This window comes from Schistocerca serialis, unplaced genomic scaffold (genome assembly GCF_023864345.2).
Source record: "Schistocerca serialis cubense isolate TAMUIC-IGC-003099 unplaced genomic scaffold, iqSchSeri2.2 HiC_scaffold_842, whole genome shotgun sequence".
Classification (NCBI taxonomy): domain Eukaryota; kingdom Metazoa; phylum Arthropoda; class Insecta; order Orthoptera; family Acrididae; genus Schistocerca; species Schistocerca serialis.
In genome coordinates, this window is record NW_026048455.1 from 473,370 (window position 1) to 486,737 (window position 13,368).

General features: G+C 42.7%; 1 protein-coding gene across 1 annotated transcript in view; it reads left to right on the forward strand.

The window, feature by feature from the left end:
• Positions 1 to 10,115, forward strand: part of LOC126452251 (neuroligin-2-like) — a 162,374-nt gene extending 152,259 nt beyond the window's left edge. The window contains exons 7-9 of the mRNA XM_050091042.1: positions 925 to 1,043; positions 7,886 to 8,608; positions 8,651 to 10,115. Of these exons, the coding sequence (XP_049946999.1) occupies positions 925 to 1,043; positions 7,886 to 8,608; positions 8,651 to 8,892 (1,084 nt within the window). The 3' untranslated portion in view covers positions 8,893 to 10,115. The remainder of the gene's footprint in view (positions 1 to 924; positions 1,044 to 7,885; positions 8,609 to 8,650) is intronic.
• The last annotated feature ends 3,253 nt before the right edge of the window (positions 10,116 to 13,368 follow it).

Below are 13,368 nucleotides of genomic sequence, written 5' to 3' on the forward strand. Positions count from 1 at the left end.
TTTTTTTAAATTAACCAATAGATTTTGACAATAACTGTATCGCCGTCCCTCCAAAGATTCCCATGTACATTTCCTGAACGTATCTGTTAGTTTTCCGTATCGACTAAACCGACTACTTAACGAACCTGGCAGTGCACCTCCGAATGCCGCCATTGTAAGGAATTTAAACACAGTAAGAGAAGTCTAGAATAGGTCATACTTGCGTTTGGTATGCGAATTCGTTTACAAATGTATTACCGTGGCTAAAATCCCTTTCTCCTTCTCAAATACTAATCTTATATGACCGCCCCATTCGATGTCACTTCTTAGTGTTACACCTAATACTTATACGACATGGCGTGCTTAAGATTTACGCCAGTAGTCTTGTGATCTTTACCGTTGTTCCTTTTTCCCTTTCTTGTAGGTTCTATGTTACATTTGCCTACATTTAAGAAGAGTTGCTGTTCTTTACACCAAGTGGAAATTTTGATCAGTTTCTCTATCAGTTCTAACTGGGTGTTACATAGAACCTATCTGTCGGGATATCAAAACTATTTGGTGAGTAAACTGCTGAAGTGGGGTCAAGCACGAATTCTTGCTTCACTGAGTAGGAGAAACCAGTAAATATGCCAGATAATGTCTTCCATTTTCATGATTTTACATGCAGTCTCCCTCAAGTGTCATCAAATTTAAACTGACGTTGCTGTTTTGCGTTACTGTGCAAACATTTGTGTACTAGGTTATTCGTTATAAAGCAAGTCAAAGTAACATGTTCCTCTACAGTTTCAAGCGCAAAGTAAAAGAATCTTCATTGGCTCAGAGATGAAATTATTTATTTTACAAAGGCCGAAGTTTTTTTCCTTTTTCTCGTTTGACTAGTGTTTTAATAATTCTGTACTAGTTCAACATGAGTAGTGTTTCACAGGAGTGGTTGTTCTGCTTCAGGAATCCGAACGAACCGCAGGAGCCGGACCTGGTGCACGGAGCGCGCCAGGAGAGGAACCGCTTCAAGAACATCGAGTGGACGGCGTACGAGGCAGTCCACAAGAAGTACCTCAACCTCGGTACTTGTCCATTCCTACATTACAGCACTCAGAAATAATAAGCCGCTACTGGCATTGTTGGCTACTGTCGCTGCCACAATAGCACTAACGGGTACCTCTCTTCAACTGGTACTTGTATTTTCATACACAATAACCCATTCGTCACTTCTCGCTACTTATTTTTTCATCAACGATAAGGCTACATATTTTAATCGTTGCAGATCATTTTGTGAAGTTAACGAAGGCAATGCAGTTCTTAGTCATTTACTATAAACGATAAACGGAAACCTGCCCAAGTACTAAACTTGTGATGAAATATTCTCCTGAAGAAAGATGAATGAATTCACTTTTAGGTTACTGAGCAAATTAAACTGTGTGATATACTAATGTCTCTATCATCTCAGAGTGAAATTCGTCTGTTTGGTTATTACTGAAAACAAGGTATGTTGCGGATTCTTTAGTATCTTTCTCAGGTACATATTCTTACGCCTGATCCACTTTTTACATCTAAAGTATTGCAGAGTCAAGATTCCGTAAATATATTTTACTACATATCATTTTAGAATCGCATATTACACAGTCTCAGTCTTCTTCCCCTACAGTTTTTAATCCCCTACAGTTCCCTCTAGTTCTATAGTTCCCTGATGTCAAAACAGATATACTGTAATTCTGTCTCTCAGTCTTGTCAGTGTTTCCCACATGTTCCTCCCTTCGTCGATAATGTGGAAAACCCCTTTACTCTTTTCTACACTGACTCTAGATATCCAGCCTCCTTCTATAGCAGAGCATCACTAACGCCTTGATTCTCCTACTTTCCAATTTCCCAATCGTCAATGATTCGCTTCCACACCATTCTATGCTCCAAACGTATATCCTCAAAAGTTTATTCCTGTCATGAAAACCGATATTTGAGACTACTAGAAAAGCTTTGGCCAGGAATATCCTCTTTGCTAGTTCCCCTGTTCCAGTCTCCACTTTATGTCGTTCAGACCTTGTTCCTCATGCGCTATTTTGTTTCCAAGGTAGAAAAATTCTTTCATTTCGTTTTCTTTGTGGTCCTCTATTTTGATGTTAAATTTATCGCTAATTTCAGTTCCGTTAATACTTGTTACTGGCCTTTCTTCACTTTACTTTGAGTCCGAACTATGTGCCCATAAGATAGTCAGTGCCATTCAACAGGTTCCGTATTTATTCTTTACCTTCACAGAGAATAGCAACCATCATCAGTGAATATCATCAGTTGTATAAATTCACCCTAAATTCCAATCGCCGACCGTGGTGGCCAAGCGGTTCTAGGTGCGTCAGTCCGGAACCGCGCGACTGCTGCGGTCGCAGGTTCGAATCCTGCCTCGGGCATGGATGTGTGTGATGTCCCTAGGTTAGTTAGGTTTAAACAGTTCTACGTTCTAGGGGACTGATGACCTCTGATGTTAAGTCCCATAGTGCTCAGAGCCATCAGAACCATCTGAACCATCTAAATTCCTATCTCAGTGCCGAGCTTACTTTTCTTCTTATTCATTGCTTCTTCGATAAATAGATTGAATAGTGGGTGTGAGACAGTGCATCTGTGTTTAACACCCTTTTTAATATGAGTACTTATTTCTCGGTTTTCAATTTTTATTGCTCCTTTTGGTTTTTGTAAGTATTGTTTATTACTCGTATTTCCCTGCAGCTTATACGTACATTTCCGAGAATTTCGAACACCTTACACCATTTTACACTGTCAAAATTGTTTCGGGCTTTCACACACAATTAAGTAATGTTAGTCTCTCGATCTAAATAACTTTTCTAAAATAAGTTTTACATTGTTGCAAATGCCTAACTGTGAAAGAAACACAGTAGAACGCAAAACATAGGAAAACCACAGTTAGTTGTAACTAGCCATGTATAAAAATCGAGTCTGTTTTCAAATTTGTGAATATTTATTAAGAAACTCCAATTTTTGTATGTACATGTAGTAAAGAATTTTCCCCGCTGTTTAGTAGAACGAAAATTTGTTTTTTTAAAAAAAAGAAACACAGAAATACTGTAATTTCAGCGAAGCATGTCTGGGCAAAAGAAAAAAAAAACCATTTTCGTTTGTTCGTTTGTTCAAGATGAATCACATACAATAGCATATTTACAGTAGTTACATCTCTTCAGCCTAATCGAGAGAAGTTCAATGTACCAGCCGACTTAGTAGCAAAAATATCACTACTTAAATTATTATTGTCTCAACTGCACACTGCAATATGAGCAGTAGAAGTAGCTCACCAATAAATCCGACCATTTGACAAAACATAACGTTTGATGTAATTTAAGTTCTACCTGCTATGACAAGAAAAATAAATTCAGAAATTAATCTAGCTGAGGTCCTGCAGCAGTGGAGACACTGGGTCCGTTTCTAGCAAGAGCAGATCTCCAATTCTAGTCTCGCGATTTCCATTAATAGCTTCGCTGAATTGCATCATACAAGTGGATATATTGTTGTAGCATCAAGTTAATGACAGTTTTCTTTCTCCACCGTCACTCGTCTGAGTTAATGTTGTCCTAAAGATACGTATATCATCCGGACCCTCAAGTTTCAAGACACTTAGCATACGTGTAATACGTCAACCTCTTAATAAAATAAAGTTTCTACATGAGTCGAGGCACATTACACACATTAAAAAAAGTTTTGCGTCACCCCCGTTTCCAGAACTCCTGAAGATAGACGTTGACTGTTGATATTATAACACATAAACAGTCCCTTTGACTGTTCGGAGATGTCACTAAACTCGCCCAGAGATGTAAACATGAGCAGCGCCTAATAGACGAAGCGGCTGCGACAGCCGATCAGTTCCAGTCATTCCACGAGGAAGGAGCTACACGGCTCATTTTGTCTGTAGTTCATCCATGCCTAGACGGTCAATACCGCTGTTCGATCGCGTCCGCATTGTTACTTTGTGCTGGGCACGGCTTTCAACAATCGAGGTGTCGAGGCGTCTCTGAGAGAACCAAAGCGATGTTGTTTGGGCATGGAGGAGGTACAGAGAGATAACCCATGGTCTACTACTGCGGTGGATGACCGCTGCTTAACGGACAGTGGCTCGGAGGAACCCTGACAACAACACCACCATGATGAATAATGCTTTTCGTGCAGCCAAAGGACGTCGTGTTAAGACTCAAACTATGCGCAACAGGCTACAATGATGCGCTACTTCACTCCCGACGTCCATGGCAAGGTCCAACTTTGCAACCACGACACCATGCAGCGCAGAACAGATGGGTCCAACAACATGCCAAATGGACCGCTCAGGATTGGCATCACGTCCTCTTCACCGAATGAGTGTCGCATGTGCCATCAACCAACCCGGTCAGGCTGAACGCCTTAGACACGCTGTTCAGCGAGTGCAGCAAGCTGGAGGATCCCTGCTGTTTTGAGGTGGCATTATGTGGGGTTGACGTACGCTTCTGGTGGTCTTGGAAGGCGCCGAAATGGCTGTACGATGCGTGAATGCCATCCTCCGACCGATAGTGCAACCATATCGGCAGAATATTGGCGAGGCATTCGTCTTCATGGACGACCATTGGCGCCCCCGTCGTGCACATCTTGTGAATGAATTCCTTCAGGATAACGAAATCGCTCGACTAAAGTGGCCAGCATATTCTCTAGACAAGAACCCTATTGCACATCCGTGGGATAGATTTAAAAGGGCTGTTCATGGAAGACGTGAGCCACCAACGGCTATAAGGGTTCTACGCCGAATCGCCGTTGAGGAGTGGGACAACCGGGGCAGACAGTTTCTTGATGAACTTGTGGATGGTATGCCAGACAAATACAGGCGTGCATCGATGTGAGAGGACGTGCTACTGGGTATTAGAGGTACCGGTGTGTAAAGCAATCTGGACCACCACCTCTGAAGGTCTCTCTGTATGGTGGTGCAATATGCGTGTGTGGTTTTCATAAGCAATAGAAAAGGGCGGAAATTATGTTTATGTTGATCTCTGTGCCAATTTCCTGTACATGTTCCGAAACACTCGGAACTGAGGTAATGCAAAGCATTTTTTTGATATGTGAATTAGAGAACAAAAATCTACAAAGTAGTACCTAAATTTAGACTCGGCCAGGTTCCACAACACAGGTACTCGTGCACTACAGTTCTGTACCCCATTGTGCACCACGGATTTGTTGTCTAAAATTATGAATAAAATACGTTTTTGTCCTTTTTCTGGATTGTTAGTTCACAGCACGTGGAGACATTACTGAGGCTCCACCGACGGTGTCTGTCTTACCGTCCGAGATGTAAGGATTTTGAGAGAGATGTCATGGTCTCAGGACACCCTTATTGCTACTATCCGAAGCTCTTCTTCTCACTGTTTGTGGAAGAAAGATAGAAACGCACAAACGTTGTACCTTTTTTAGGAAACGAGAGGGAGTAAAATTACGATTTAACTCCCAGTTGATGCCAAATGATCATTTCACTTCCTTTTTCAAACGAAAGACAAATTGTCTGGTTTGTTGTATCACGTCTCCAATCTCTCTCCTGTGGCGACATCTTCATCTCAGAGTAGCACAAGCAACATTTGTCCTGAATTATTCGCAGGTGTATTGACACATTTTCTATCATCTTGTCCCTAATTCCTGTTGTTTTTCGGCATATGTTGGTCTTTTCGCTGGTTCTATCAAGGACTTTTTTCATTCCTTATCTGAGAAGCCCATCTGTTTTTCAATATCCTTGTATAGCACTATACCTTAAACGCTATTATTTTGTTTTCCGGTTTTATCAAAGTCTGTCATTCGATTCCATACGATGCTGTGTTCCCAACGTCCATTCTCGGAAATAACTTGATCGAAATACGGCTTACGTTTGACACTAGGTGATTACTATTTGGGAGGAATACCCCTCTTTGCATTTGATAGTCTGATTATTATATCCTCATTGCTTCGTCCACCGGAAGCAGTTTAGCTTCCAAGCTATCAGAATTCCCTCGTCTAGTTTTTGTTCTTTAGTTCTGATATTAAGTTTATCGCTAAATAAATTACTCCTACGCCTTATTAGCTACGTTTTATTCAGCTTCCTCTCAGTCCACATTCTGTACTCATTATCCTGTTCATTGCATTTAGCAGGTTATGTAATTATTCTCATTCTCTAAGGACAGAAATTTCATCATCATTTATTAGCATTGATATTCTTTCACCCTGAATTTTAATCCGAATCGTGAACCTGTCTTTTATTACAAATTGTTGATTGTGTACTGCACTAACCAGCTGCACTTGGATTTTGGATAATGTATCGAAAAACATTTTGAAACCCGTTATCGATTTGATAATCCTCATCAGTAGACGACTTTCAGTGTTTCCCCAAAATACATGATACGTTCGTTTGAAGGTGATTTGCCCTAGGATAAACAACAATTCACAATTACGAAAGCGTAATGACGGCTGTGCAACAAACTTGTTTAGGCGGTCTGTGTGGCCGAGGGGTTCTAGCCGCTTCAGTCTGGAAACACGCGAGCGCTACGCTCGCAGGTTCGAATCCTGCCTCAGGCATGGATGTGTGTGATGTCGTTAGGTTAGTTAGGTTCTAGTAATTCTAAGTTCTAGGGGACTGATGACCTCAGATATTAATTCCCATAGTGCTCTGAGCCGTATGAACCATTTTTGAGCAGACTTGTTTTTAAGTGCACTTACCAAGATTCCGCGTGGTCGTTCTCTGTTCATCATTTTGCTCCAGCGACTTATATTAATATTCGTTGTATTTTTACTCCTCCATATTCAACACATTATACTTAACGTAAAATGAGTTCTCAGTTTAATGACACCCTATCCCGAAATGCCGCAGTTATGGAAAGAATCAGTCTGACACAAATCGTTGGCGCTCATGTACTGTATTACGAATCTGTATTCATTTTGATGTGTTTCAAGTGTATCATAATATGTGATTCACATTAGTAAATAGTTTTGTGGCCCAACGAATGTGTGTAAAATTTGTGTGTAACAATACGAAAAACATGACGCGAATCGTTGAGAAGAAAAAGGAAACAGTAAAAATAAACGACACTGTCGGAAACATCACGATAATTTTATTCTAAGTCTTTAGAGCAACCATCATTATTACAACTTTGTAACTGCGAACCATAGGTTATCCTGCGGCAAGTCACCTGTAATCCAACGTAACATGTATTTCGGCGGAAACTTGAAAACTGCCTGATGATTAGTACTATCAGTTCGAAACAGATAACGGTACTTTTTCAAAACAGTATCCATAAACCGATATGTGGCTAGTTACTGCTATACCCCATCAAAAATCCGTATTACATAACAGCCAGGTTCTGCTATCATATGCTACATATGTCATTTACTTCCATCATCGCGTTTTCGACGAGAATTTCGAACATCCTGTCCCAACTTACATCGCCGAAATATTTTCTATGTCGACAAATCCTGTAAACCTGTCTTCATTTTCCTTAAGTCTTGATTCTGTTATGCTACGGAAAAAAAGTCCTGCTATACCGTTGCTTGGAAATATGTCGGTGACCTGTTATTCATTTACTGAACGTCTCCCTTTGCTATGTAATCGTTACGTGTTTCAATGTCAGTGCCATACATTACATGTAGGATTTTAGATCTATGAAGATAATACAACCAATGAGGTTACATCTAATGCCTTACTTTACCTTATCAAAATTAGAGTGTATTTAAACGCAATATCAAATTGTCACATTTATGTCAACATTTACAAATACGAGCCTTTCTCATTTTTACGATGAATACTGAAGTAAGGATGTGTGCACTTTGTTCATGTGTCACTAAAAATCTGTTGGTTTCTAGCGTACATCCAGGCTTTTCAGGGTTGTCGGAGACCTTCGTTCCTTGATTCGTTTATATGTTGTTCACGCAGACACGAAGCCAAAGGTGAAGACGCACTACCGCGCGCACCGGCTCTCCTTCTGGCTGAACCTGGTGCCCGACCTGCACCGTCCCGGCGGCGACGACGTGCCCGCCTCCCACCACCGGCTGCCCGACGACGACGGCGCACCACCCCCGCTGCCGCCACTCGTGACGAGCCGCCCCCTCGCGCCTGCAGCCCCCGACTCCGCCGTCGGTGGAGGCGCAGCCGCGACGCCCACGCCGCCCGCGACGTCCGGCGGCGATAACGCGACGGCGCCGAGCCAGCCTCCAGCCGCCGCCAACGAGGACTCCGCGTCCGCCATTTCAGCCTCTGCCGCCGCGCCGCCACAGCAGCCGGAGGACGGCTTCGCGGCCTACTCTACGGCACTCAGCGTCACCATCGCCATCGGCTGCTCGCTGCTCATCCTCAACGTGCTCATCTTCGCGGGCGTCTACTACCAGCGCGACAAGACGCGGCTACAGGGCGGCAGCGGCGGAGGAGGTCCCGGAGGCGGCGGGGGCGGTGTCGGAGGCGGGGCGGCGGCCGTCGTCGGTAAGAAGCGGTCCGAGAACGGCCAGATGCCCAACAGCATCTGCGGCGACCTGCTGGTGGCGGACAGCGGCAAAGGGGACCCGCACGGTCCGCACCACCACCACGCACACCACCACCAGATGCCTCCTCCCGAGTTCGCCGACTTGCCGTCCGCTACGGGCAACGGCGGGAGCGGCGGGGGCGGTGTACCAGGGAGCGGAGGCGGCGGAACACCTGGAGGAGTCTCAGTGCCGAGGCCTCCGCCCCCACCGAAGACGCCGAAGCCGGCGGCCATCCCCGCGCTGTCCGCGACGGCGCAGCCCGAGTCCCAACCACTGCTGCCGCCGCACGCTATCCCACTGCTAGCCGGGGGCGGTTCCGGGACGCTCACCAAGAAGAAGGGGGCTGCTGCCGCCGCCGCGGGGGCGGCAGCGGCGGCGGCAGCCGCGAGTGCCGCCAACAAAATGGAGGAGCTGCGTGTGTGACAGCAGGACTACATGACGACGGATGTGTGAACCAGCCTATACGCTGCAGGGTGGCCACATGAGGCACTGCTCCGCGAAATACTAACGGGGACAGTGGGCAATGCGGATGAACCCTTTTAGGCCGGGTCGTGGTGGACTGAAGCCATCGTAAAGGCACTTGAGCTACGTCGTCCGTCGCATAATCCTCCACACAGGGACACTCCTTAACTCTGCAGTAATGTTCACGAATTCCTTTTATGAACGTCTGCAGCACGAAGAGGGCACACGTGTAATATGATCGGATATTTCTCCCCTCTTTATAGTCACAATGAGCTGCAAATGCGTGACAGAAATATTCACTATTTATCGAAACCTATATTGGTTTCTGCCAAAGTCTATTTACCAAAACTCCCTCAAAATCCAAAGTACCTACTGTCCTTTGATTATGTCTGTCCATTCTCGTAAAATAACGTCATATAATTGTTGACTAAAACATTGCGTGAAAGAAACGTCACCTATCCATTAAGAAGTCAGTAACTCGCAAGAACAATACGAATATCTACGACCCTTCTCAGTCACAATATATCTTTATGCATTTGTGCTTTCAGCCTTGTTTGCAAACCTGCAGACGTTCCTCGATAACACATCGCTTTGCTCAGATCTCGAGAAGAAAACCAACATATACAGTTCGGACTTACGCCTCTATAAAATCATTTCCCATAAGCTCCGTGCCATCTGTTGTACTCACATGTGGTCTGCTCATGTGAGCATCACTTAACGTGACTCCAAATTATGTATCGTATTTATGAATATTTATGCTTATCACGATATCCATTGGTTACCCTCTGTCTGCGTCTGAACCATCAGTTGCCACATCACAAGGTAATAAACAATTACGATAGTCACTGGTGTAACATTTTATAATACATGTCAGGAAACGAACATCATTTGAGTTTCATTTAACCACGGTTTCATAATCTGATGTTGCGTGTTCGTGTCTGCGTGTTTCCTTGCCAGATTTCAGTATCCGTACGGGTCTGCCATTTTTTAAGTTTGTGCTGAACTGATGGAAGACGGGAAAGGCCTTTCTAAAAAAAACTTAATATGTGTGACGAAGTGAGTGATGGAAGCGTGTGTGTTCATACGTCAGAATTCCGAATATATGGCTCAACGGCTCAATAAGTGTGCTACTGGCGTGTGCAGAAAGTTATTAACATAAATATTTATGTACCCATAGAACTTATAACTACGTGGAGAACGAAGTTATACACAGTACAGCTGAAACAATTGTCTAATTCAGTTGAATTGTAAGAAAAATATCTGAAACTTTGAGAACGTTAAAAATAAAGTATTTTTGAAAATATTAAGAATGATAAACATTACGAATGATAAAGTTTCTGTCTGTCCCTCTAACCTTCCCTGAATTTTCAGGTGAGAGCCTGCACAAGAAATCACGGTCATAGTTCCTCAACGTAAAATCTGCATTTTGTTACAAAAGAAAATAGCGTTGACACGAGAGGATTTACATTGACTTAATATTATACAATTAACAAATAGTTATCGTGGTTCAAATGTTCATTGCAAAACTTTATCGTGTTTTCTTCATTCATAACGTTACGGACAGAATCGTAGTAAGACAAAGAAACCTATAGACATAATGCAATCTTATATTAAATTGCAAAAATATAAATTCCTCTTCATCGCTATTTACTTCAAAGCTGATGACCAGCGGGTAACATATCACTTCGTAATAGCTTTTGAATGTCATCTTTCGTAAGACGTAAAACTAAATCACTCCCGACTCTCACTAGTAGATTCTTGTAAATTTTCTAATCGACATGGCATATCAATAATCCATATATATCGTTTGACAGTTTCGCACAAGGCTAAAATATATACAGCATGCAACAGTCTAAACAAGACATCATTAAATATTTATAAGGAACTTGTTTCACATATTAATATGCAATACAATCTTATAGTTACTGTTGCATTAGGCAAATCTATTGTTAAGTGACTGTCATCAGACTAAATTCTCCAGTTACGGTACTTGTGTTTTAGTCCAGTCTTTGGCTAGTAGCCCCCTAGAAAACTAGAAAATCTTATTTGTAAACATCGGAAGCATCGCTCTGCTCACATGTATTTAATTACAGCTGCATAATCTTACAGATTTCACCTTAGAATCTTTACTCACAAAGTAAGATACATATCCCTGCCGCCATCGTTGCACCTAACTCGGCAGTTCCACACTACGTACATTAAAAAAAAACATACGGATTATACACATCCTCCTGAAGAGAGTTATTAACTTTTATTATTCCTCTTGCTTTAAAACCTGCAACTTTTGGGGAATTTCCTCTCCACTGACTCCGAATGCAGTACATTGAAGGGTATTTCTGCAAGTACCACCTTCTCCAAGTCTTCTTTTCAGCACGTCGGTATCTCAAGATTCCTTAGAGATCTTTACTGTATAATTCTGTGTATACTACAATAAGATAGCGATGGTGCTATGAGAGTAAGTGTGTCCTATGATCAACGGATAGTTTCTCACATAGCTTCTTGTGGCATACCCTTTTACCATTGATATCACATATGCAACCATGGCCTGCCATAAATTTAAAAGTTAGCGTACTTACGTTAGTGTAAATTGATGACACAAACAAATTCCACGGGATCAGTCACGTGTTGCGACGTAGGTTTGGCACATGAGAAATAGTATAATGAATTTGTCTTTCGAAAAACATTGTTATGATAATCGGCACGTACTCTCTCATTCTTCACATCTGTAACAATGAATGATTTTCTATCAAACAATATTAAATCTGTATAAATGATTACCAGGCCATGCATGCTGTAATAAGAACAAATGTAAGGGAAGAATTATGTAATGAGGAATACCTGTTCTTGTATATACAATTATATAAAATGTATTCAAATCCTGGTGCTATTAAAAGTAAGAACAGTGTCACTTTGAACCTATTGTACATCTCTTTCAATAAGACGACGGTGTCTTTAGGTTTCCTTGTGCCACTACTGCAACACTCCTCGAAATTACAGTATTAGCGGTTTACGATCTTGGTCACTAAATAACGATTCTACTACTGAACACTTGAAAAACTCGTATGGATGACGTTGAGTGTTATAATGTGTAATTTACACATACATCTATATCTTTACACCTTAGTTGTGTGGAGGAGGGTACCTTGTTTACCACCTATACTTTCCATCCTTTCCTTTTTCTGTCGCGAATGGTTTGCCGGAAGAACGGCTGATGGTAAGCCCCCATGTGGTCTCAAATCTCTCTTTTATCTCCAGGCTCTTTTCGCGGGGTATGCTTACAAGGAATAAATATATAGATTGTCAGTTGCAAGAATGGACACACTCGGAATTGTTAACAAGAGAAAAGTTTCAAAATATGATGTAACGTTTTATGGGAGCAAACTGCTGAGATCATCGGTCCCTAGGCTTACAAACTACTTAATCTAACTTTAACTTACTCTTAGGGCAACCTAGACGCCCATGCCCGAGGGAGGACTTGAACCTCCGACGGGGAAAGCCGCGCGTACCGTGACAAGCAGCCCTAGACCGCGCGGCCTACAGCAGATCACACGGTGATGCAAAACGCCTTTCTTGCAGCGTGCTCCGTCATCCACTGGAGTTGAACATCCCCGTATCGCTTTCATACTTACTAAATGAAAATGTGACGAAACACGTTGCTCTTCTTTGGACATTTTTCTATTTTTTCTGTCAGTGCTATAATCTCATACTACTGAGTAATATTCAAGTACTGGTCGAACGAATGTTTAGTTAGCCACTTCCTTTGTTGACGGACTGCTTGGGAATCTTTTACATCCGAAGACTTATCTTCGTTCAGGATAACAAGCTGTGTTCCGTTTGCCAGAAATCTTAGATCCAGCTACACAGTTGGTCTGATATTTCATATGCTGGTATTTTGTTCTATAGCCTCATTACGAAACCGTAGCGAACGTCTTCCGGATGTTAAGGAACACATTATCGGCCCACACGCCGGGATCTACTGTTTTCTGGGTCTCGTGGACGAACAGAGCGAGCTAGGCTTCACACGATCGTTGTTTTCGGAACTCATGTCCATACCTAGAGAGGAGATTTTAGGTCTCCAGAAATTTCATAATACGCTAGAGTAAAACATGTTCCACAATTCTACAACAGACCGACGTCAGATGATGATGATGTTTTGTTTGTGCGGCGCTCAACTGCGCGGTTATCAGCGCCCGTACAATGTCCCAATCTTTACACAGTCTAATTTTAGTGACCTTCAAGAATGATGATGATGAAATGATGGGTGTAACACAAACAACCAGTCCCCGGGCAGAAAAAAATCCCCAACCCTGCCGGGAACCGAACCCAGGACCCCGGGATCCAGAGGCAACCGACGACCGAGATACACGCATATAGTTCCGTGCATGTGTTGGACGACCTATATTGGGAATATGGTGGTGCTGCAAAGATTGCGATAAA